The 25,756-nt window shown below is 40.3% G+C and overlaps 1 protein-coding gene across 3 annotated transcripts in view; it reads right to left on the bottom strand.

Annotated features, from left to right (window-relative positions):
- HYDIN (HYDIN axonemal central pair apparatus protein) overlaps positions 1-25,756 on the bottom strand; it is a 385,540-nt gene that overhangs the window by 256,445 nt on the left and 103,339 nt on the right. For all 3 annotated transcript variants that reach the window (XM_059150954.1, XM_059150956.1, XM_059150955.1), the window contains 2 exons: positions 15,365-15,564; positions 7,218-7,342 (listed from right to left, as the gene is read on the bottom strand). In XM_059150954.1, coding sequence (XP_059006937.1) covers positions 7,218-7,342; positions 15,365-15,564 — 325 coding nt within the window. The remainder of the gene's footprint in view (positions 1-7,217; positions 7,343-15,364; positions 15,565-25,756) is intronic.

The raw sequence follows: 25,756 nt of genomic DNA on the forward strand, positions 1-25,756 counted from the left end.
GTCAATAAATTAAGGGAGTAAAAGTACCTAGATAGTGACTTGAGAGATTATAGAGGTGATCTACTCTGGTGGAAAAAGCACTGCACAGCAGATTACTGTCTGAGCCTGGGCTTTAATTGTGTTTCTGCTACTCAAGCAAACTTGGAAGCCACTTGGTTTCTTTTCTTTTCTTTTCACTTGGTTTCTTAAAGCTTCAGTTTTTCATTTGTAAAATCTAGATTTGATTATTAGTTAAGTCTTCTCTCAAGCTTTGATTCTGTTGCGTTATGGAGCATTCTAAACTGTTGGTCTCAAAATCCAACCAAATAAAATTTTTGACATTATACCACCACCCTATGTATACTTGTTCATTTATAATTATATTATATACTACGGATACGTATATACATATACATACATATGAGTACTAGAGTACTAGGACTAGAGTACTAGAGTACTCATATGTCAAATATATTAAAAATATAATTCAAAATGAGCTAAAGATGAAAGATATTTTAAAGGTAATTTGGTATGTTTATCAACAATTATGTTTACCAACAAAAATTGACTATGCTTCATTCTTTTTTAACTCCTGATTTAAAACACTTTGTGATAAAGTAATCCAAACATAATTCTAAGGCCACATTTTTTCCAATACTTAATTTTAGGGGCTGACATAAATGAATATGATAACTCACAAAGATATAGAGATCCAGATGGAAGAAATTTATCATTGATTGAATTTATTAACACTCATATTTTTCACTTTCACCCACTATTAACACTAACAACACAAAGGCATTTATTGAAATTCAAGAATAAAGAAAGGAAGGGAGGAAGGAAGGAAGCCAGAAGACACAAATTACCAATATCAAGAATGAAAGAGGAGATCTGCTATAAAACCTGCAGACATCACAAAGCTTAGGGTTTTGTGTTTTCTTTTGTCTTTTAAAATTTTTATTGTGTTATGTTAGTTACCATAAAACAAATTAGTTTTTGACGTAGCGTTCCAAGATCCACTGTTTACATATAACACCCAGTGCTCCGTGCAATAAGTATCCTCCTTAATAACCACCACCAGGCTCATCCATTCCCCAACTCCCCTCCCTTCTTAGGGTTATTATGAACATTTTATGCCAACAAATTTAAATTTTTAGATTAAACAGAAAATTTTCTTTAAAAAGTTTACCAAAAATTACACAAGGAAACAAAACAGAAACACCTTAGTAGATCTAAATGTACTAAATAAACTGAATAACTGAATAACTAAAAACCTCCCCAAAAAGGCTCTAGGCCCAGATAGCTTGAAAAGCAAATTTTCTAAACCCTTAAAGAAGAAATAATATGAATATTCTAAATGACAACAACACTTGTAGAGAATGAAAAAGTAGAATAATTCCCAACTTGTTTTATGAGACTGATTCATTTTTTTCAGACCAAAGAAGAAGCCATTGCATGAAAAGGTGAAATAATATATGACCATCTCAACAAATGCATAAGTAATATATGAAAGTCAACACCCATTCAAAATTAAAGTTCTTAGAAACCTAGAGATGGAAGGAAATGTTCTTAATCTGAAAGAGAGTATCCATTAAGAGCATCATACTAAATGATGAAACAGTGAGAACTTCCACTCTGAGACTGAGAACAAGAGAAGGATGTTTGCTGTCATAATTTCCATTAAACTCTGATAAAGGCCTAGCTGTGCAAGAAAGAATAAGGAATAAAAGGCTTGGGGCACCTGGGTGGCTCAGTGGGTTAAAGCCTCTGCCTTTGGCTCAGGTCATGATCCCAGGGTCCTGGGATCGAGCCCCGCATCGGGCTCTCTGCTCAGCAGGGAGCCTGCCTCCCTCTCTCTCTCTCTCTGCTTGCCTCTCGGCCTACTTGTGATCTCTGTCTGTCAAATAAATAAATAAATAAAAGTTTAAAAAAAAAAAGAAATAAAAGGCTTAAGGACTGAAAAAGAATAAAACTATCATTATTTGCAGATGCCCTGTGTATATACAAAATCCAAAATCACCTACAGATAAAGTAGGAGTTAATAAGTTAATTTCTCAAGGTTTGAAAATATAAAAGATCAATATACAAAATACAACTCCTTTTTGATATGCTCCCAAAATTTAGAAAATAAAATTAAAAGAAACATACCACTCCAGCTATAAAGGAAGTGATAAACTGTACTTCATCAAAATTAAATTCTTTTGCTAATGAAAGATACTAGTAAGAAAATTAGAAAGATAATCTACTTTTAGGAGATACTTGTAATAACTGTTTCTGAAAGGCCTGTATTGGGAAAAAAAAAAAAAAAAAACAAAAAGCCATGAGTCAATAACAAAAGTTCAAATAACCTCCTAAAGTATAAGCAAAACCTCTGAATACACACTTGAGAATAGAATACATAAAAATGTATGTACATAAAAATTGCATTTACATAAAAATGCAAATGAAAAGATACTCAACATCATTAGTCACTGGAGAAATGCCAATTAAAAACAAAATATAAAAAAAAGCAAAATATATAGGCTTTTGTTAATATTTGGCTAATAATAACTCTGCAGCTAGGATGACTAAAATTAAAAGATCGACAATGACCCAGAGTTAATGAGAATGTGGAGTAACCAGAAGACCTATCTACCACCTGGCTTGGTGAGGGGGTGCTGTGGTTGGTCTTTAAAATGCTTCACCCACTTTAGAAAACTGGAAGCTTTTCAGAAAGTTAAAACATATACCTACTCTATGACCCAGCAACCTTACCCCTAAACATTTACCTGAGAAAAATAAAAACACACACACACACACACACACACACAACTTGTACAAGAATGGTTATTCAAGCTCTATTCATAATAATCCCAAACTTCAAACAAACTAAAGTTACATTAACAGGAGAACAAATAAACCATGGATAAGCCTACAGTGGGATATTGCTCACGGGTAAAGAAGGGAGTTTGCTACACGCAACCTCATGAATACATCTCCAAAACATTATGTTGAGTGAAAGAAACCAGACACAAGAGACTATATACTCTATTGAGCATATTTATTTGAAGTCCAAGAACAAGCAACACGACTATAGGGTGAGAGGATGCAGAATGTCTGGGACGGGGATGGAGGGACTGACTGGAAAGGGCATGAGAGGACCCTGAAGCCAGGGATGTTCTCTATCCTTAACGGAGGATATCCTTAACGGAGTGGTCATTACACAGGTCTTGCCAAAACTCACCAAACTGTACACTGAAGAACTGTGCATCTTATTGTATCTAGATTATACCTCACTAAAAAATGTAATGAAGATTACATAATATGTAAATAATAAACATAAAAAATAAGGCTATAAAGGAATAAACCTAACCACAATGTTCAAGACTTCTACCCAGCACACTACTGCTGAGAGAAATTAGCGAAAATCTAAATACGTGAGAGATAAACCACATTCATACTATACTACATAGAGAGCGTTATAGGACAGTAGGAAAGGATAACTACTCCTTAAGTCATGCTGAATGATGTGAAAAAAGACATAGAGTCAGTTTTAAGCAGCAAATTCAACTGGAGACTGAAATAACTAAAATAGTTGATAAAAACAGTTTTTAAACTACTTTAAAATCCATCACTAACCCTATCAGAAAGTAAGAACATCAAAGTGAAAAATTCCAAGAAATAGTGTAGTGCCCAGGCTGTCTTTTGTCAGTTCTCTCTCAACAGTTCTCTGCTCTTCACCAGACCTAACAAAAACAAAAACAAAAACAAAAACAAAAAACCCAACTCAGATTTAACCACTCCTCCAGGTCTTTATTTCCTTATGAAAGCTTGCATGCCTCAAGGAGATAGGCAAAGATAAAGACTCCCTAAAAATCTGCTTTTGCTCCTTTTCCTGTTTCTGTTCTTACCAGAATCTGCACCCCCACCCCACTTAACTCAGTATATCCTCCTTGTAAGGGACAAGGAGTTAATGATTTCTCTAGAACAGATAACATCTAAGGAAGAACCAGATGAGAATGACCCGAGGAAGTCATCATGTGCGCATTCCAGACCAGGGCTCCAGATATCTCCAGGCCAAGGCCCCCCTGGCTCCAAGGAATAAGACCTGGGCCTTTGTCTTCTTCCTTCTAACCAGTTTCTAGATGCCTGAGGGGATATGCATACCAGACCCTGACAAAGACAAGACTCCCTCTTTTCCTTTCTGAGTCTCCCAGAATCTCCATCCATATCTGCTCTCTCCTTATCTTCAATAAACTGTGCTCTCACTTCCTAGTGAAGCCAAGGACCTTCTTGGCTGATCTTGAGGAACCCCTCTGGCTTCCTGGACTTGGCCTGCATGCATCAAAGGAAAACTTACATTAAATAAATGTGTATGTTTTTCTCTTCTTAATCTGTCCTTTGCTATAGGGAGCCCAGCCAAAAGCTTAGAAGAGTGGAGGAAAACCATATTCTTCCTCCCCCACAGATATCGTGGTTGAAAACCATCAGAACTAATAAAAAGCAAACTAACTAAATAAACAGATTTAATATGTTTAAATGCTCAGAAACAGAATGAGAATGACAATGTTTAACATGCTTAAGAAATAAAAGGGAAACTTGAAGAATTAAAGAGTAGAAAGTAATCAGATTGAAGAACAGATTGAATCAAGAACCAAATAAAATTTCAGAAATGAAAATACTTATAATTGAAAAATTAAAACTCAGCAGATGAGACTTCACGGAAGAGGGAATTATTGAATAGAGAAGAAAAAGTATTCAGAGAAGTTCTACAAAGACAAAGAAATGGAAAAAGTACAGTAGAGGTTTAAAGGCATAAAAAATCAGGGCACCTGGGTGGTTGGTTGGTTAAGCTTCTGACTCTTGGTTTCAGCTCAGGTCATGATCTCAGGGCCCTAGGGTCAAGGCCCACATGGGCTACACACTCAGTGAAGAGTCTACTTGAGATTCTCTCCCTCTTCCTTTGCCAACATTCCTGCTTTCACGTTCTCTCTCTCTTTCAAATAAATCATTTTCAAAAATGTTAATCTCTTATTTTAAAAAAAGGAATAAATGAGAATAATAATAGACTAAGGAACAGAATAACAGAGTAACTGATTGGAATTCCAGAACAAGATTACAGAAGGGAGAAGAGCCAAGAATCCACAAAGGGGGGAAATCAAACACAGTCCCTACCTCACACATATTCATACAAATATGAAATCAAAGATCAATCATTAATCTCAACAAAGAAGCTACAACTATTACTCTTTTAAAAGTAAACATAGAGTATGTCTGTGATCCTTGATAAGGTGATGATTTCCTAGCAAGAAGGCAAAGAGCATTAATCTTTTCTTTTTTAAGATTTTATTTATTTATTTGACAGACAGAGATCACAAGTAGGCAGGGAGAGAGGAGGAAGCAGGCTCCCCATTGAGCAGAGAGCCCAATGTGGGGCTCGATCCCAGGACCCTGAGATCATGACCTGAGCCGAAAGCAGAGGCTTTAACCCACTGAGCCACCCAGGTGCCCCAAAAAGCATTAATCTTAAAGGAAAATGCATCAATAATGCATTTTGATAATGTCAACATAATCAAAATTAAAAATTTCTGCTGCTGAAGAAATATGAAGGAAATGAAATGGGGGACGCTACAGACTGGAAGAACATATTAACAATGCACATACCTGACAAGTGATTAGTGTTCAGAATACCAAGTTATAAAGTACTCTTACAAATTAATAAAAGAAAAAAACAACTCAATAAAAAATGAGCAAAAGACTTGAACAGACACTTCATTAAAAAAGATATATGAATGGCCAGTAAGCACAGGAAAAAGTCCGCAACCTCATTAATCATTAGATAAAAACTAAAACCACTAGAAGACAGAGCTTCACACTACTAGTGGGTCTAAAATGAACAAGACAACACTATGTGGTAGCAGGAAAAAAAAGACGACAACTGCGTTTATCAGCAAGGATCTGAAGCAATCGGAAGTCTCAGGCTCTGCTGATGGGCCTGTAAAATGGCACAGGTACTTTGGAAACATTCATGTTCCTGATGTGTTATAAGCTATGCTTTTTACCTTTCTCTGCTGGGTTATATGGGTCAAAACTCCCCTTTTAGCTTAAGGTTTGCCTTGCTAGCAGCCAGTGAATCCTGACTTACACTGAAAGATAAGATACACAGGGGGTATGTGTTGCTCCCTCAGGCAATGTGGAACTTGGACCATTTAACAACGGGTCCTTAAGCATGACTAGAGCTGCCCTGCTCAGAGGTGTGTCCACAAAAGCAGCAACTCTGAACTGTGACCCAGATGTCATCTGTTGCTCTTTCCCTGGCTGTGCACTTGTGTTTTCTGCCTACAGTGCCCTCCAGATGCAGACAATCTGGGTCAATAAACACAAATGGGGAAAAAAGAAGTGAGAAGGAAATGAGAAAAATCATGAAATAATAAATGGCAATGTAAAATATTAATCTAACAACCAACTTTGGAGACTTCCCTAGCGTACATGCAGCCTACATGACCATCAATTAAATATTAGCGAAAAACAGTGTATAATTTTTATTATTGTCCAGACTGGAGCCTTCAGAAAATGCTGGTAGCAATAGACACAGAATCACATTTAAGTAAGATGTGCATTCTAAGGGTTAAGGCAAGTGGATCTTACATAGACTGGTCAGCACACAGGAGACATTCTGAACTGGGATTTACATTTTGTTTTAACTTTAAGACAATTGCAGTAATAAATCAAATGGAAAATCCATGGGGTATTCAGTTACCATAATGTTTCATTTACATATAAATACAATTAAGCTGCCGGTGTGACTTCAGGGTTTAGTTCCCTTCCTGAGAACTGTTATTTGTCAGACTTTCAAGCATTGGAAAAACCAGTCTGGTGGGATTTATTTCTGGCTCAACATTATTTCTGTGGGAGACATTCATTCTTTGGTTCTTCACCTTATGGATCTTAGCTTAGCTTAAAGCAGCCAAAAGAACCATTTCCTATTTTGTTTCACCATATTTTCCATCCGACCTTTCTTTTTTTTTTTTTTTTAAGATTTTATTTATTTATTTGACAGAGAGAGAGATCACAAGTAGGCAGAGAGCCAGGCAGAGAGAGAAGGGGAAGCAGGCTCCCTGTTGAGCAGAGAGCCCAATGCAGGGCTCGATCCCAGGACACTGAGATCATGACCTTGAGCTGAAGGCAGCGGGCTTAATCCACTGAGCCACCCAGGCGACCCCCATCTGACCTTTCTTATAACAAAGAAGGACGCATACCTGTGTCGTAATGCACGATAAGCCTTTTGCTGTGGCTGCCCGCAGTCTGCGGCTCAAAATCCACTTCCAGCTGCATGGACTCCCCCACATTAAGAGTTCCGGAAGATGGCTCCACGGAGAAAGGCCTGCAGCACACGGTGAGACACATTATCAGAGCCCATTCCTTTCTGGTGTGAGGGGGAGGAGGAAAGGATAAGGGAGTTCTTTTTTTTTCTTTTCTTTTCTTATTATATTTTGTTGTTAGTCACCATACAGTACATCATTAGTATTTGATGTAGTGTTCCATGATTCATTGTTTGTGTACAGCAGCCAGTGCTCCATGCAATATGGGACCTCCTTAATATCCATCACTGGGCTCACCCATCCTCCAACCCCCATCCCCGCTAAAACTCTCAGGTTGTTTCTCGAAGTCCACAGCCTCTCATAATTCTTCTTCCCCTCTGATTTCCCCTCCTTCAGTTTTCCCTTCCTTCTCCTAATGTCCTCGCTGCTATTCCTTATGCTCCACAAATTAAGTGAAACCATATGATAACTGACTTTCTCTGCTTGATTTATTTCACTCAGCGTAATCTCTTCCAGTTCCATCCATGTTGATGTAAAAACTGGGTATTCATCCTTTCTGATGGCTGAGTAATATTCCATCGTGTCTATGGACCACATCTTCTTGGACCATTTATCTGTTGAGAGGCATCTGGGCTCCTTCCATAGTTTGGCCGTCTTTGACATGGGTGCTATGAACATTGGGGTGTATGTACCCCTTCTTTTCAATACCTCTGTATTTTTGGGATAAATACCCAGTAGTGCAATTGCTGGGTCATAAGGCAGCTCTATTTTTAACTTTTTTGAGGAACCTCCATGCTTTTCTCCAAAGTGGCTGCACCAGCTTGCGTTCCCAGCAAGAGTGGAAGAGAGGTTGTGGAGGAAGGGGAGTTCTAGCACTGCAGGCACTAGAACAATTTGGTGATTCAGAAGTAAAGTACACTTCTCCCCTGACATGAAAGAACTTTCCTTTTAAGGTTAAAATAGCAGTATTAGACCAGCAGGTGTAAGAGAAATTTAAAGGATACAGTAATATTCTCGTTTGGGTCCTTGCTATTCAGCCACTCTTTTAACATTCATGGAGTGATTCCAGGGGTCAGCCCTAAAACATGTCTGCAAATACTATAATTTGTAGAAGAAAAATACCTTCAAAGGGATAAAAAAAAAAAAACAAGTTTTGTGATAGGTCAGTAAAGAGAAGGTTTCATAATGGAAAACTCTGTGAGACTCCCAAAGATCACACAATCACGTGAGGATGACTTTAGGGCACTTTTAATAAAGGGTCTGCTTAACAGAAGGGGAAGGGGAACTACAAATGATACAATCCCCCAGGGTTATAAAGAGTTAAGCCATTATGACCTCTAGGCCCAAAGAGCCAAGGAGAAGGAGTGTTTTGAAACCTACAGGAGTCCTATGAGAACGCTGCTGTACGAGGAGCAAGGACCTTTAGTCGAGAGAGACAGACAGTCCAGATGGCCTCACAGGGAAGACACTAGGGGACAAAGTGTCCCGACTTCACATCCTCTCATCTGGTCACCTGCTGGGACTCCCACTGGGTGAACCCAATCAGAAGCCAAAGGGATGGGAGCCTGTTGACCCATGCCACGCAAGTCAGCCTCCTGGGTGACAGCAAGCTGGAGACTGGTGGAGAGCATTTAGAAAGGCAAACTGGGGATAAGTTCTATGCCTTGAAAATAGAATTTGTGCATGGACACACGATGGGGTGGTAGGGTGGCTTTGGGAACAGGAAATCGTTTCATTTCATTTCCCTGGAAGGAAGTGGTAAGAGAGAAGCTGGATCTGATCATGAGGTACCTTAAATAACTTACAGAGTTCTTCCTTCTAAATAGAAAACCCAGCCCATTTAATTATTTTCATGGTCCATTTCACTTCTCTAAATTGCTAGTTTTTCAAAGTAACGTGTTGTACAATGTATCTGGCAGGCTACATTTTTTCTGATTATTTACTTCTATCACCACTGTTTTTTAGTTCTATCCCTGAAATCTTCCCTTAGGTAATGAACTTCATGTCCGAAAGCCTAAGCTTCTGTGAGGGTACAGAGCCATGGTGAGGGCAGGACATGGTGATACCCGAGATCTTCTCTGCAGTGCTTCCCACCATGGGAAACTGTTTCTTTTCTCTGGGGCTCTCTATTTGGATCTCCCTCTACATTCACTTCTTTATTTTCCCATTCCCTTGTCCTTCTCCCACACCTATAGCCCCAGCTCTCCAGTGAACCGCAGGCACTGTGTAGAGGCTCTATGCGGGTAGTGGTCCCTAGCCTGAAGCCAACAGAAAAAGTTCAAAACTCAGCTCTGCCATGACCTTGGGGCAAGTCACTGAAGCTTCGGTCTCCTGGTCTGTAAGATGAGGGTAAGGACAGCACCTACTCCGTAGGTTTGTCAGGTGGACCAAAGGAGCAGACACAGGTAAATTGTAGAGAACAAAACCTGGCACTAGGCAGTGCTAAACTAATGTTTATTATTATTTCTGTTATCTCCATCACTGGCAGCCTCCAGATGGACGATGAGCCTGAGGATGATCTTGGGTGTTTAAATGAGTTCAAGTTTTTATTATTCTCCTCTCAATCCTTCACACTGCTCTAGGGATACCATAAAAAACATCTATAGGTCATAACACATGCATCTCAACACTTTCAGTGGTCCTCATAATGTACGTAATAAAGCTCAAAGTCCTAGGCATTTGAGGTTCCACACAATCTGCTCCCAATAAGATTTTACATTTTCATTGAACACATAATGTGTGTGCAAATGTCCCACGTTATCTGTCACATCCCAAATCAGTTGAGGAAGGAAAGGACAGGAGGGCTCCGCTCCCTTCACCATAACCTCACCGAGCAGCGCCCCCTCTCTGTTCCAACCAGACCGTGCCCCCTGCACAGACATTCCCCAGCTGCTAGGCTCCCACAAGAATATTTAGCATTTTCCACAGGTCCTAATGCCTCCAAAGTCACTTATCACTGCCCAGACTCAAAGGCACTTCTTAACTAGAATCTTCCTGGATTCTGTGTTGTGAACAAAGTCTCCTTCCTCAGAGGCTCGAACTTTCTTTTTACTTCTCACTTCAGTTCACCTTGTACTAGAGTTAGTTTTCACACCTGCTCCTGTCTGCAGCTACAGACTCTTGAGACAACACGAAAGGGAAAGCAAATAAGCTGCCATGAGCATGAACTCCACACCGGGCCCTAACTATGTTGGGTCCCTTCTGTATGCCAATCCTCTTAATACTGGGGAAAATCTGCAGAAAGGAGGTATTGTTATTTCCACTTTAGATATGAGAATACATGCTCTAAAAGGGCAGGCAACTGGCCCAAAGTTACCCAACGAGGTGGCCGTGGAGCAGGGTTAGAAGCCTGCCTGCAAGTTCAAGTTCTCTCTGCCTCCCCAAACCATGCCTGAACATTGAAGCCACCTGAAGAGATAGATCTTTGTGTCTCTCACCCTATGCACAGTTCTTTACTGAAAGAAGCCTCTCAGAAGAGGTTGTGGATTGAATTACGACCAACTTTCAGAGGGAAATAAAAATATCTGTAGTCATTAAGTCACCTTTATAACATTTTGGTGGAACAGAAAAGGAGCAGACTTTTAGCATCTCAAGAATCTCTGCTTCCTGAGTTGAAGGTAGGAGATCCAAAGTAAGGCTCACAGTCGTAAAGCTTCCTTTTGGTCTCTGATGGTGTCAGTAAGAAACTTAAGAACTGAGAACTGGGCCCAGTTTCCTGACTTTGGGAACAATGTTGTAATATTTTCTTCTATTTTTGCCTCCCTGGGTCCTAATATTTTTTCTTCCTACATGGCGCTTTCATTTTCTTTTCAAACATTTCTTGGTAGCGAAAAGAACAGTTTTGAAATGAATTGGATGGTATTGCACAGTAGAACCTAAGCTAATTTTCTATGGACAAAGAGATCCTTCTCTAGGACCTCCAGAAATCCAAATTCTATACAGAAGTAACAGATACTTTTCTGTTGTGCTCACTGTTGGGTTTCTATTACACTAAATTTCTTCAGTAGTCAAAAAAACAAAACACCTGGGACAACCATTGCTACTTAGAGCTGCCTAAGCTTTCTCAATAAATCAGATGTTAATTGGGTAGAGTGTGTTAAGTTCTGGCATTAAACATTGTCTATAATTTGATTTTGTACTTCATTTTTCTACAGGCAGTCAGGCTGAACCGGCCAGAAAATATCAAGTATCAGAAAATACTCTTAACAAAGAGGTAAAAGGCATTGTTTCTCAAGGGCATAGAACTGGCTCTGTCTACCAAAATGTTTGGTTTTGATATAATAGCCCCATTAATACCGAATGCTTGATTAGGGAGGAACTTGGGTTCCGGAAAAATCATGAGCCACAAAAAAGATTTTGAGATTTTTGTTCAACCCACTGTAAACTGCTCTTGAGAACTAAAACTTTTCCATCCTTACAAATCAATATTTTAGCAGAAGGCTAAATATTGGCTCTGTTATATTAAATATGGAATTTAATATTAGTATGTTTTCTTCAGACAATCTTTCTTATTAACTGATTCCTGACATAAGGTTTTGGATTTTGAGACTGCTTCTTCATCTTTCTTATTTCACCTTCCAAAATTAATCCCACTTTAATAGTCAGAATTATTCTGGTACCTACTAGAGTTTCAGGTCAAATCCGCAATAAACTTGAGGAGTAATGGTTTATATTCTCTGTATATTTTATAGCACACTGTGACTCCTTTTATTAGCGTAAAAACATTATGCCTATTTTATAGTACTAGGACCATTTTTTTATTTTAAATTATTGTACGGGTTTATAGTTGTAGCTTTGCCTTGTGATATACTGTTGGTTAGGCATCCTATAAACATTTATTGAGCACTTAATTCTTCTAGGCATTATATTTGATGCAGGGAAAATAGAAATGAATTGGATGGTGTTGATACAACCCTTGCTTTTTGAGAAACTCACATTCTAATGGGGGCAACAGACATAAAAAGAACATTTTATTTTTTATAATTTATATGAACCTAACCATTTATAAACTTAACCATTTAATTCAATCATTATTTCAATGAAAAGAATTTGATTTTTTAAAATAATTTCCCATGAGATATTGTTTCTGTGCATTGACTCTTAAAGTGATCAGAGTAAGAGCAGAACCTGGGTTTTCAACTCCAAAATCTCACAATATATCCACTGCTCTACCACGTTGGCAATCATATTAACTGAAAGAGTGATCCTCACCTTTGCGGCAACACAATCACTGTGCACTTTTTTTTTAGAATGGACACTTGTCAGGGCATCTCCCCGAAGATTCTGATTTAATACAATGCGACCACAAGTTCAATTACATCCTTTCTCATTGCAACCCCCAGGGTTCTCAGCTGCAAACAACAGAAACCAACTCTGGCTAACTTCAGAAAACGGATTTACTGGAAGGATTTGGGGTAACTCAAAGAATTGATGGCATGTTTAGAAAACATGCATTTTGTGGAAAGAACATAAAGCTACTCTATCACGAATAGATAAGATACCTAAACAAGAAAGCAAAAATATTTGCAAACAAATTGAATTGAGAGATTGATTGTCCAGAAGATGAGAGAAATGAGAAGCCCAATTTAAGATGACTCAGGGATAAGTAACAGCAGTTAGCGATTCTCACCCCTGGGCTGGAGACAAGAGGAGGAGGAAGTGTTATCAGATCGTGGGAACTTGACAGAAGTTGGAACCATGGTCAGGCTAGGCCAACAGGAATCAGAACCATCCGGGAGATGCAGCCTCTGCTGGGGCCTCTGCTGAAGGCAGAGAGGGTGGAGGAGAAATGCCCCGGCCCCTTGTTACTCTGCATTCTCCTTCTAGTGCCCTGCAGTAGTCAAAGTCAGAGGGAATTCTGCTGAGGCAGCCAGGAAAGCTAACTGCTGAGAGATACTGAATGAAGCCTGGGAAAGGGAAGGAGTGGATCCGAGGGGAAGTAAGCCCAGAACTGGCCCATGTTTGTTCTGATCCAGGTTTTGGTGTTAGTTCACGAAGGAACCTGGATAAGTCATTTCCCCTCTCGGGCCTTATTTCCTTCATCTGTAAAATGAGAATGTCGGACGAGAGTTTCTAATGGCTTCATGATTCCTAGCTAGTCCTTGAGTTGGCTCACTATTTTACCTTGGAAGTATTTCTGTATTAGAAGATGATTCACATTCATAGTTAATGGGCAGAAAAGCTTTACGTCTCTTCCTGCAACTTCACACTATGAAGTGATCTAGGAAGTGATTTTACTTCACTTTTGTATGAAGGCAATAAAGAGTAAACTGCCATTTATAGGTAGCTTTTAAGATTCAGCCTCAGTCCAGGAAGTTATGCTGGCTGCTCTTGTTTTTCCACCTTAGGTGGATTTTCTTTTTCATTGGAAAAATATGAGTATAACAGGAAGTTTTTAATGTGTATTATGGAAAGTGGTTGTGGGAGGACTTCTTTAAATCCAAAAAGATTCGTTCTTTCGTAAGTCATGGCAAGCCAGTTAACCTGCTTCCTACTCCTTCCAACTCTGTGAATCTCACCAGGAGATGACAAAGGCCATATAAGCGCTTAGGGACAAGGTCAAAAGACAATGATCTTCAAAACAACTTTGTCGTTGCTGATTGATTTAGCTAAATGAGTTCAAGGGGTCTTGCTTCTGCCTGGGATGCAGAAAGCTAGAAAGAGGTTGCCCACCCTAACAATGAAAAAAAAACAGGTAAATTCAAAAATCACAACTTTTCTTGAGCGAATCGGAAAGCAGACATTGCAGAGCAAACAAGCAAACTGAAATCTGAAGATGGACAATCCCCCCGCCCCTAGGGGAGAGGGAAAGGTGCAGACTGCTTTACTGGTAGCCAACAGAACTTCCCTATGGGCAGAAGAAAGTGCAAGAGAGAATGGAACAGAATTAGTGTTTGAAGAGATAATGGCTAAGATTTTCCAAAAATAACGAAAGATGTAGCAAGTGTGGAAACTCAGGATGAAAACCAAAACTAAACAAAAACAAAACAAAAATCCTTAAAACAAAAAAGACAAAAAAAAAAAAAAAAAAAAAAAACCATGCCTAGACATAGCTTATTTGAATGACTAAAAACCAAATATAAAGACAAATCTGAAAGGCAGCCCACAAAAAAAGACATAATTACATCTAAAGGAACAAAGAGTTTTGGCAGAGACCTCATAAGAAATATGTAAGCCAAAAGACAATGAAATGCCATCTTTATACTGCTGAAACAAATTACATGTATACAGAACAGTCAACCCAAAATTCTAAACTGTAGAGAATGTTTCTCAAAAATGAAGGCAAAGAGATGCCTGGGTGGCTCAGTTGGTTAAGCAGCTGCCTTCAGCTCAGGTCATGATCCCAGCGTCCTGGGATCGAGTCCCACATCGGTTCCTTGCTTGGCGGGGAGCCTGCTTCTCCCTCTGCCCTGCAGCCACTCTGCCTGCCTATGCTCTCTCTCTCTCTCTCTCTTTCTCTCTCTCTCTGGCAAATAAATAAAATGTTTAAAAAAAATTTTTTAATAAAAAAAATGAAGGCAAAATGCTTTGTTTCAAGTAGACAAAATGAAGAGAATCTCCAATAGACCTGTGCTGTAAGAAATATTAAAAGTAATATTTCAGCCAGAAGAAATAGGAATCCAGACATAAACTTAGGTCTACATGAAACTATTCAGAGATAGTAATGCTCCTGGGACATTCCTGTAAAGACGAAACACAAACTCCCCACCAAGGAATGTGCCCTCCACCCACATCCCCAGCAGCCCTACGACCTACAGTAAGTATGGCAGAACAGATAACCTGAAAATACCTAGAAAGACTGGATATATTTCCTAATAGATTTCCCTGGGCTGTTCTCTATGCTAAATAAAAAGATTTACACTAACATTTCAAAAAACTACCCATACCCAAACCCCAAGTGATTCTTGAATTTTAGTTTCCGCTTGGAATGAAGAGGAAGTTGGCCCTGTATCAGTGAGGTCTCCTGGCCCTGCGACTGAAGACTATAACAAGCAGTTCCACCCTGAGTGCCGTTCTAGCAAATTACCTGTGCTGAATAGATTTAACTATAATCAATCAAAAACAAGAACTGGAGGAATGCATACCTGTGGGTTTTCATGTGAAACACAGCATCTCTGTTGCCAATGTTTCGTACCAGCAGAATCTTCTGGGTGCTGTATTTGACAGGGCAAGTGGAAAAATCCAGTTTGTCAGGAAAGTCTAGGATGGCTCGTGCACCCCTAGCTTTGATGGGTACAATAAACTTTTCTCTTTCAGTTATACAGGTCAAAATATGGGCATAATCCTACAAGAGAAGGGTATAATCATTATTTGTGGAGATGCCCACATGATCAAGATAACTGTGCAAGTAAAATGGCCATGTGCCAGCTGCCTTGCAAACCAACTTAATGTCTTCTATGAAAGCTCCTCAAGACAATTATAGATGTGCTTTCCATGAGACACTCTTTTCTGAGAGAAAGAGAACAGTTCAAGTGTTAAAACCCACAAGTCAGTGGAGAAGCTTATGCTTCATGTGTTTTCCATATATTAAAGAGGTAGGATGTGGGCAGTCAAGGTATATTTTTCTTTAGATCAGAGGAAGTTCACACTAGTTGCTTCACATCCTTCTTCCAAATCCTATTTATCCTCCAAGCCATTAGATTAATGGCTCCAATTTATGGTCCCTCCAAGCCCATACTCTTAGCATTATGACCTTGCAGCTTCTCCATCATGAGTAGTAGAGTCTATCTCTCCATCTCAAGCTTGGACCAATGGAACGTGGTCAAAATTATGTTCTGCCGTTTTCAAGCTGAGGCCTCAAGAAGCTTTGGGCATTTTTAGTCTTGCTCTTGGAACCTTGCCACTGCCATATGAGTAAACATTGTCCAGCCTACTACAGGATGAGAGCCCAAATGTCCCAGCCAGGACCATGCCAGACCAGCCTACAGCCCCAGATATGTGAGAGAGCCCAACCAAGATAAGCAGCATTTGTTGACCCAATGCATGAGTGGGCCCAGTCAAGACCCCTGAACCAGAGTCTTGTGAGCAAAAATGTTTATTATTTGAAGTCAGTGGGTTTAGGGGTAATTTGGTACTATAGACAATAACAAACTGTTACATAGCCCAGTTTAAACCTTGTCTCTTGAGCAAAGCCATCACTGACCATTCTACATAAAAATGCTGAGGTCCAAGACATGTATTTTCCCTAGTCTTGGATTTAAATGCAAGGAAATGCTGAAATTAAGGCACCCCCCTTTTCTTTTTCATTATTTCATAAGATAGAAAAATAGAACGCTCATCTTCAATATACCAAAGAAAAAGTAAAAATGGAACCCCCACCAACAAACACAACTAGATATAAAAGGAAAGTATTAGTAGTCCCCTCAAGAATAGATCAGAAGCTCAGAAGTTACTATGAAAGGAATTTATCTAAACCAAGCTTTAAGTTTTCCCATCATTTAGCTGCATGGCGATATTCGTAAATGTAAAGTCTACTTGGAACTTAAATTTTCTTTCAGCAGCTGTGTAGGAAATGGTAGTAAAAGGTGGAGGTTATAGGAAATCTCTCCGTGGGCTTTAGGTAAAGAGTGGGAATGGGAATGTCTGACATATAGTTTGACACACAAACCTGACCATGCCCTCAATCTCGAGCAACCCACAGGACCAGGATAAAGCAATGGTCTCCCCGGTTAGTTTATTTATTTAACCACATTTGTGAAGGGTTCAGGTACCAGCTATTGAGCTAGGTGTGCAAATACAATGAAGCAGAAAACAACACGTGCATCACTTCAAGCTGCATAATGACATAGATCATGAAAAGGTAAGTAAAGCGCTTCTAATATACAACATAACACATATATAAAGATGAACTCGCCAGGAATGCTCACATGGCATATCCCAAACGTCATCTGATCGATGTCACTGCCTACAGTTGCACGAAGATGGAGAAGGAATAGAGGTAGAAATCCAGCTCACATGGCTGGCTCCAACTGCATCAGCCCAGAGGGGGACCCTTTTTCTCATGCCCACGTAGGCCCTATAATGCCATCTGGGTCCTGCTTGTAGCCCTCCCTACACCCTCCATCTGTTCCCCTACTGCCTCCCCATCTTGGTATTGGCATCACCACTGGGCCAGTGGCCTGGATTTAAAACCCTGGAATGAGGAATTCTTGATCACTCTATTTCTCAGTTTCTTAGGATATTCTATAGGACTGACCTTCAAAATACATTCAGATCACAATCCCTTCTCCCCATCTCTGCCCTGTCACCCTGACCCCAAGCCGCTCCAATCTCTCCTGGGCTAAGTGGCCTCTATTTCCACCCTTGCTCCCTTAAAGTCCGTGTTCCACACAAGGGCCCGAGGGGGTCCAGTTAAAATGTAAGTCAGCTCAGACTGCTCCTCTGTTCAGCCTGCCAGGCTGAGACCTGGAGGACCTGTGAATGCTGCAGCCTGGTGTCCGGTCACCTCTCTGGCCACAGCCCCTTTCCCCACTGCTCACTCCCCGTCGCTCCTCAAACATGCTAGAGCCACTCCTCCTCCAGAGCCTGCAAACACGATGCCGTTTCTGAGCAGAACACGCCTTCCTCTAGTCACTCACAGAACTCATTCCTTCACCTGCTTTAGGATTTGATAAGGCTCTGGCTCACCAAAGCCTCTCCTGGCAGCCCAAGTTTAAACTTACCCCACCCCCAGCACTCCCCAGCCTTTCCTTCTGCCTCCGTTTTCCTGAAGCATCCAACATAGTCGTATTTTACCTATTTCTTGAGTCCACTACATGCCTGCCCCTAGTATCTCCAGCATCAATAGGGACTTCGCTCATCATGCTGACTTCGTGTATTCAGTGCCTAGAACGGGGCCCAGAATGTAGTAAACATTCAAAAAAGATTTGCTGAGGGCAGGAAAATGAGTAAATCAATGTTGAGCAGCAGCGAGAAATGAAGCATGAGAAGGGGCTGGAAAGTGATTGCTTGCTTGTTTACATGACGTGCTTGGGAAGGCCTCTGTGAGCAGTAATAATTCAGCAGAGATATGAGCAGAGTGAGACCTGAGCCGTGTGTGGCTGGACGGCACACTAAGGGAAGTGTGATTTGGGGCCAAAGGTAAGAGGTCAGGAGAGGTTAGAGACAGGGCAGGGAGGTAAAAGCGGCCAGATCCCACCAGGCCTGGTAAACTAGTTAGGACCCGAAGATGCCTGAAAGCCTGCTGCTGTTGAAAGCTGATTTATGTTTTAGGAAGAGCACTAGCTGCTCTGTGGGCAGCAAACTACAAGAAGCTAAAATGGGAAAAGCTAGGAGAGTCAGAAAGCCCTTGCACCAGTCCACGCAGCAAGGCAGTGGCCTGGCCTAGTGTGGTACATGCTTTGTCTAGCACTTGGTGAGTCGTGAGTACTCCATAAACACTAGCTGTCATTATTAAAATGCTGTATTAAATACAAGGACTTGGGTAAGGTATACGGGTTTGTGTTTTCTCTTATTGTTAGAATAATAATACTGAAAATCCTCATGATAACAATACAACAAGATAATTTCACAAAGCAACAAGGGCTTTGAAGAAGATAAAACATGGTAACGTGATAATGCTGGAAGAGGCTGCTTTTGGTTAGAACAATCAAGGAGGCCTTCCTGAGGAGGTGGCCTTTGGATAGAAACCTGAACAGCAAAAGGAGCCAGTCAAGCGAGATCTAGGAAGGGAGTGTTCCTGGCAAGGAGAATTGCAAATGTAAAGGCCTTACAGTAGGAATAATAATAAAAACTAACGGAGAGTAGTCATGAAATTTATTAAAATGGAGTTGTTGGACTCTTAGCTCTTCAACTGATTCTGGTTTCTAGATGGAAATGCCAGGCTCAAAAATTATGCTAATCACACATAAGGGAGTACAAATTGCATTAAGCATACTTAATCCTAGAAAACCCTACAGAATTCACCAATGAAACAGTCTAGTCTGAATTCATCAGAATCCTAAAGAGATAAGTACTGTTTTCATTTTTTCTTAGTAGATCAAACCCAGCAAGCAAAGGTTTTGTTGGGAATTAGGAACTGGAAAGCTTCTGGCACGTGTGGCGACTTCATATTAACAGAGGCTTTGAGAGAAAGAACAAAAGATGCTACTGAATCCAGAATGAGAGATGATCCCAAAGTAATTTGTCTTATTTTATTCTGTATTTACAAACCTTCTGCTTTGTTCTATAAGAAATTACGTACAGCTTAAAACAGTTTAGGGGACTCATTGAAATGTTCAGAGAGGTTTTCAAACCATGTCAAATTTCCATCAGAGGAAGATTTGAAGTTTGGTCTGAAGTACATATTTTTTTCATAATCAATTCATATATTCATAAAAGAATATGAAGAAATTTTTTAAACAACTCCCTAAAAATGTATTCTAATCTCTGAAGTTCTATATTTAATATGACTATATTAGATTATGTAATATACAATTATATATTGCTCTACTGGCTTACAATTAATTCAGACGTAATGCCTGGGGAGACTCTGTCAGCCTTCAAGCTAAGCAATTACTTTAGTTTATATACTCCCTTTCCACTGTATTTAGATTCAGAGCAATCAGGTCACCATTCGGAGCCAAAATATTTATTCCAAGCTCTTTCCGCTGTACTATGAGAGACATAGCCATGAGTTACTATCTATCCTAAAAGGTTATCCTTTATAAAAATGCTCTCCAGACAAAACATCCAGTCTACTTTTTGTCCATTAGCTTTCCTTCCAAAACACCTAGCCCCCAAACTTTAAAAAACAGAGCAGCAAAATATGAAAATGGCAGATTTGACTTTGTGAGATGGGAGAAGAATGAATCTTGATTTTTATATGAGCTCCACGATAAGAGAACAAACATGGCAATAATTCTGTCCTTCAGAGTCTCGGGCAAAGGAAAATAGCGTTCTCTCCTGCAGCCAATGACTCTCCAGGCATTCATCAGAGGCAAGCATGGTTAGACCCTCACAATCCTCCCTCTGCCTTTCTTCCACACCTAAAGCTGATGGAAGAATGACTAGCACAGAGTAAAACCAGAGCTATATTTGATTAGGACTCAGTGAATTTAATCTTTGGTGTCCCTGGAAAATGTTATGGAGTCTTTAACCACTTAAAGTATTTATTAAATATGATCTCAATCTGAAATTCTTCCCTCTGCAGGGAAGAATCAGTTCTGAAGTCCTAATCAGTTTGAAAACGAGACTGGTCAGGCACCGTGGGCCTTACCCTTTACCACCGACTCTTCATAAGACTCAGCGGGGTTCTCGGCTTCCTGGTGGCGGTTACATTTCTTTGTCTATTCAAAGAGAATGGCCTCTGACCTTTGGCATGTAAAGAGACCTGAGACTTCTGAATTTATTTTGACCATTTTTATCCATAGTGTATGGTGATAATGTGGTTGCTTTCCGATTCATGTAGAAATGATCCACTTAAGGTAATTAACTTCCCCTGTAACTTTTTGCTTTCCAAGTTACCCCCGGATCTACTAATCCACCAACACCCATACCCGTCTACTCTGCCTTCACTCCTGTTCCTAAGCTCAACCCCTGTCCTTGTGCATTAGATCTCAATCCCTCTAGCTCACTCCAGGATTTTCCTGAAGCATCTGTTTTCCCACTTTACTGAGCACTGACACATCAGGATAGCTTCCTCTTAAATATTAACTCATCTACCCTTGAGCCCAACATCCACCTCCAGCTACGGCCCCATTTTTCTAATTATCCTTGACAGCAAAACCGCTCACGGGTGTTCCTTGTGCTCAATATCACCACCTCCTTGCTGCCATTCTCTCTTCAACCCACCCACTTAGGCTTCTGTATACAGCATTCCACAGAAAGTCTTTCTGCCAAGGTCACTAATGGCTTTGACAAATCCAGTGGCTAACTCAGCATCCTTATCCTATTCTACTTTTCATAGTTTTGGACATAATACAAAGTTGATCTCTCCCTCCTTTTTGAAATACTGCATCCATTTGGGACTCCAGAGCACTGGAATCTTCTGGTTTTCCTCCGACTTCATGACCACCCCTTCTTAGAAGCATCTTCTGCAGGCACCTCCTCCGTTCCCCAACTTCTTCTTGAGGCACACTCACTCGTAACATCAGCTCAGCCACCCCTGGGTGGAAAGGATCATCTTCATATGATTTTCAAATATTTGTCTCTAGCCAACATCTCCCTTTGGCCACAGATAATTGTGTCCAATGGCCTATTTGGTATTTCCACTTCAATGCATAAAGGGAAGTTCCAACTTAATGTATAAACACCAGATTCCCTGAATCCTTCCAATTCCCAACTTTACTCCCACCCAGCCTCACAAACCTGCTTTCCCTCCACTTTTCCCTATTTAATAAATGGCACCGCTGTTCAGTCAGCTGCTTGCCAAAACACTAGGAGTCAAATTAGACTCCTTTCTCACAGTCCCTTGGCAAACCCTGACAGCTCTACCACAAAAATGTGTATCCTTTGTCCACCTACTTCCCACACCTTCGCTGTCACTTTCCTGGTCCAAATCATCCTCATCTTTTACCGCAACTATTAAACAGCCTCTTGTGCCTGTAGTAAACAGGGTTGGATTCTGGTGCATATAACAGGAAACAGAACAAAATCAGAGCAACTTAGATTAGACAGGCAGAAGTTTATTACTCTCCCATAAACCAGTTCATAAGTAAGCAGGCTGGATAGAGATGGTGGCTCTGCCGTGTCCCCAGAGACCCAAATTCCTAACTTCTTGCTCTACCATGACTGCACTCAGCATCTATCCTCCATGTCGGCCCATGCAGCACATTAACTCTTGGGATGCCGGCTATTTCTCCCAGCCGGGCAGCAGGCCAAAAGGAGAAGGCAGAGAGGCAAAAGGAAGCACCCGCACGCTGAGTCCGCTTTCGGCAAACACACACCTGGAAACCTCGCTCACATCTCTGGCCAACACACAGACACACATAGCCACCAAGGAGGCTGGGGGAAATGCAGTCTTTTCTTGTAGGCAGCAGGGACTCCAATCCCAATTTGGGATGCTCTTAAGATGATAAGGATGGGCAACTCGCTGCCACACCTCACACTCCCTTCAGTCTATCCTCACGCAGCAACCAGACGGATCCCAAAATGCAAGGCAGAGATGGCATTGCTAGGCAAAACCCACCCCGGGAAGTAAAGGAAAGGGATTCCGTTTGTATCTTCTCTTTCCTGGAGGAGTTGCACCTCAGGATCCTCAATGGATCATTACAAAACCAGAACAGAATGACAGACATTTTTTGCCTCTTGATGTAATACAAGAGAAGAATCAACCACCTAAGAATTCTTGCCCCCCCCCCAATCAAATACGAATCCAGTCAAGTCTCTAGATGTAACCACCAGTTTACAGGAAACGTAGGGGATAGAGGACCATTTGGCAGAACCTGACAGGGATGCATTCAGGTCTTTGTTTGGACCCTGACTTAAGCAAACTGACTTAAAAAATATTTACCTATATACATACATATGTGTATATGTGCATGTGTATGTGTATGTGTATATGTATATGTACACGTGTATCTATATCTATCACCCAGATTTCTAAGTTTTCAGCACCTGAGCAGTCATGCTTCATCTATCCTGCTCCTGCTCCACGGATTTTGTAGTAAACCCCATACACCATATTATTTCCTCTGTAAATACTTTGTTATTTGTCTCTTAAAGATAAGGACCTTTAAAAAGTTAACATAACCACAATACTGTTACCATACCTAAAAAATTACAGTATCTCCCCAATATCGTCAAATGTCCAGTCACTATCCAGATCTTCCCAGTTGAGATACATCTAGCTCTCATTTTCTAGCAGGTCCCTTCAAGTCTACCACATGCCTCCCCGCTCTTCCCCGAGCCTGCTGTCGAGCGTGTCTCAGCCACAGGCCTTTGTAGTTGCTATTCCCTCTCCCCGACAAATGTCTTCCCATGGATGTGCGCAGCTTAATTTGGTTCTCTGCTCAGTGTCACCTGAGAACAGGAGGCTTCCCTAACCCCCTCTCCCCTCCGAAAAGAAACAAGAGCCCGTCACTCTCTATTCTCTACCACATCAGTAGCTGACATTCCATTATACATCTGCCTGTTATTCATGGAGGAACATAAGCTCCATGAAGGCCAAAGCTTGTTTTGTTCTCCAGTGGGTTCTGGCTCATAGAACTAGTCTTGGCCTAGAGTGAATGAAAGAATATTACTCATTTTTAATATCTTCATTTGGGTACTAAACTATCAAGAGTTCTTCACAAAGAGAATTCCCAATAGCCTTGTTAGCTTTACTACAAAACGATGTTTATCAAGTTCAGAATGCTAAACAGTAGTGACAGACACTCACTGAAGATGTGACATAAAATGGAGAAAAACAAGAAAAAGTGAAAGTCTAATACATTCAATGGCACAAGAAGATATTTGAGCCCTTATTAAATGTTTTTGCTTTGATCACCTGTAGGCCATCCTCAAGTTAAAGAAACTTCCCTAGATTTTTTTGAGATTAATTTTTACTTACTTATGTTACTCAACAAATATGTACTCCATGCTTCATATTTGTCAGGCACTGTACTAGGCACTCGGGTGATGCGATGACTCAGACAGACGTAGGGAGGGCGAATTCCAGGCAGGAAGAAGACAAATCCCTATCACAGTTTTTGCCAACAAAAATGGTTGATTCTGGAAAATTTTATGGCATCTACACTTCAATTAAAGACACTGACAATATAATTCATTATCATTGTACACCTGGACAGCATAAAATACGTTAACATTTTTCTAGTCTTCTTGGATAATTTTTAAATTTTATAGTAGCAAACCAGGAAAATTATTTTGACAACACATTATATTTTTTCTTAAAACATAACAGCAATAAAATTGCTCTTTAAATCACCACAATTATATCCATATGACAATTCTATAATAAACAGATGCTTTCTTAAGTCTAAGGAAGCACCCAGTTTTGCTTTCCTACAAAAGCCTAATACTTTTCATTCTCCTTCTAATAGTAAAGATATAAATTCAAGAGGTCAAGAAAAGTGCAAGGCTCCAGAATTTCACAGTGTAATGAGAACACTAATATATCTCTACCACATTGACATACACCAGAATTATTAGATTAATAAGATATCAGATCATTTTTTTTTTTTTAAGTCTGTTTGACAAGAAGAGATAAGGAAAGCCAGAGTGAATCTGCTGCACCTGTTATCTGGGCACTTGACATTCTTAACAAGTTAAACCCCAGGAAGCCAGATTAAAAGATGACAGGGAAAAATGTAAATTATATTATCATCTTCGACGACGGGCTAATATACATGGGTGCTGAAAATCCAATTGAAAGGGGACTGGCTTATTAAGCTGTGGCATGCTGCAATTTACATATCTCGCCCTCCAGATGTGCGGAGGGTAAATGAGAATGGAGTGTGCTCACATCAGCAGGGAATAAGGAAGGAAAGTACATGTGTATGTTGCCTATCAGTTTGGCCAACTGAAGAGAAAGTGACACGGTGAAAAGATGGACTTCTCTCTGCCCTGAAATAAACCTGGCTCCTGTGCCATGTTCTGGGAACGGCACTGCAGACAGCACGACTCACCCTTGCTGGTCGTTCTGTGCATGGGTCCCCTGGCTTTCCAACGGTGAGTGAGTGCAGATTCACCGGCAGAAACTCCTGAGAAGGGACCCTGCTGATGGGGCACGTGCAACAGGATCTTGGCAGAAAAGGGGGACCAGAGCTAGCAGCAGGAGCTTCCCCAAATTCCCACCATTAGTCTTAGACAAGCCAGCAAGAGGAGAAATCACAATATTTTAGAAAAATACATTTTGTAAATTATATGATAGCTTGGAGGCCAAGCCCAGAAAAATCTGACTGTATCCAAAATTGGCTGCTTAAATTTCTCATAGGTAGCCACTGTTCTCACTCTGTGTTTCCACCTACATGCGTGTAGACTTTGATGACATTCAAATACTTAGAAGAAACAGTAAGACAACTTTCAACTTAATTATTTTTTTAATTAGGGGTTTGCCAATAGACAGGAGTTTGTCAATAAGGTTTTTTTAATTAGGGGTTTGTTGGTGAAATGGAAAGGTAAGAGGGAATGCAAAAGCGAGGAGTAAGAAAAGCAGCCACAAAATACAGCCAAGTCATAACCCTCAACAGGAAGCTTAGCATTTCATAGTTACACGTAAATACAAACATACCTAACATACATTTTGGCTATCTGTTTGCTATATAGATAAGCATCAATAAAATCTTTCCCTTTCAGCTTCTGCTTAGGGAAAATTGAAAACATACACAAAGAAAACAAAAGAGTGTAACAAGCGCTGGGCCCCTGCCAGCCAGCTTCAACAAATATTCACCTTCTGCCATCCTGGCTTCATCTAGATCTCCTTCTACTCCCCCTTCCATTGCAATTATTCTATGTTATAGTTTTTAAGGTCGAATTTAGATATATTAGAAAGCATAAATATTAAACATACAATTTTGACAAATGAATTCATCCATATAACCCCCACACTTGTCACACAT

The sequence above is a fragment of the Mustela lutreola genome, chromosome 16 (genome assembly GCF_030435805.1).
Source record: "Mustela lutreola isolate mMusLut2 chromosome 16, mMusLut2.pri, whole genome shotgun sequence".
In the NCBI taxonomy this organism is placed as follows: Eukaryota; Metazoa; Chordata; class Mammalia; order Carnivora; family Mustelidae; genus Mustela; species Mustela lutreola.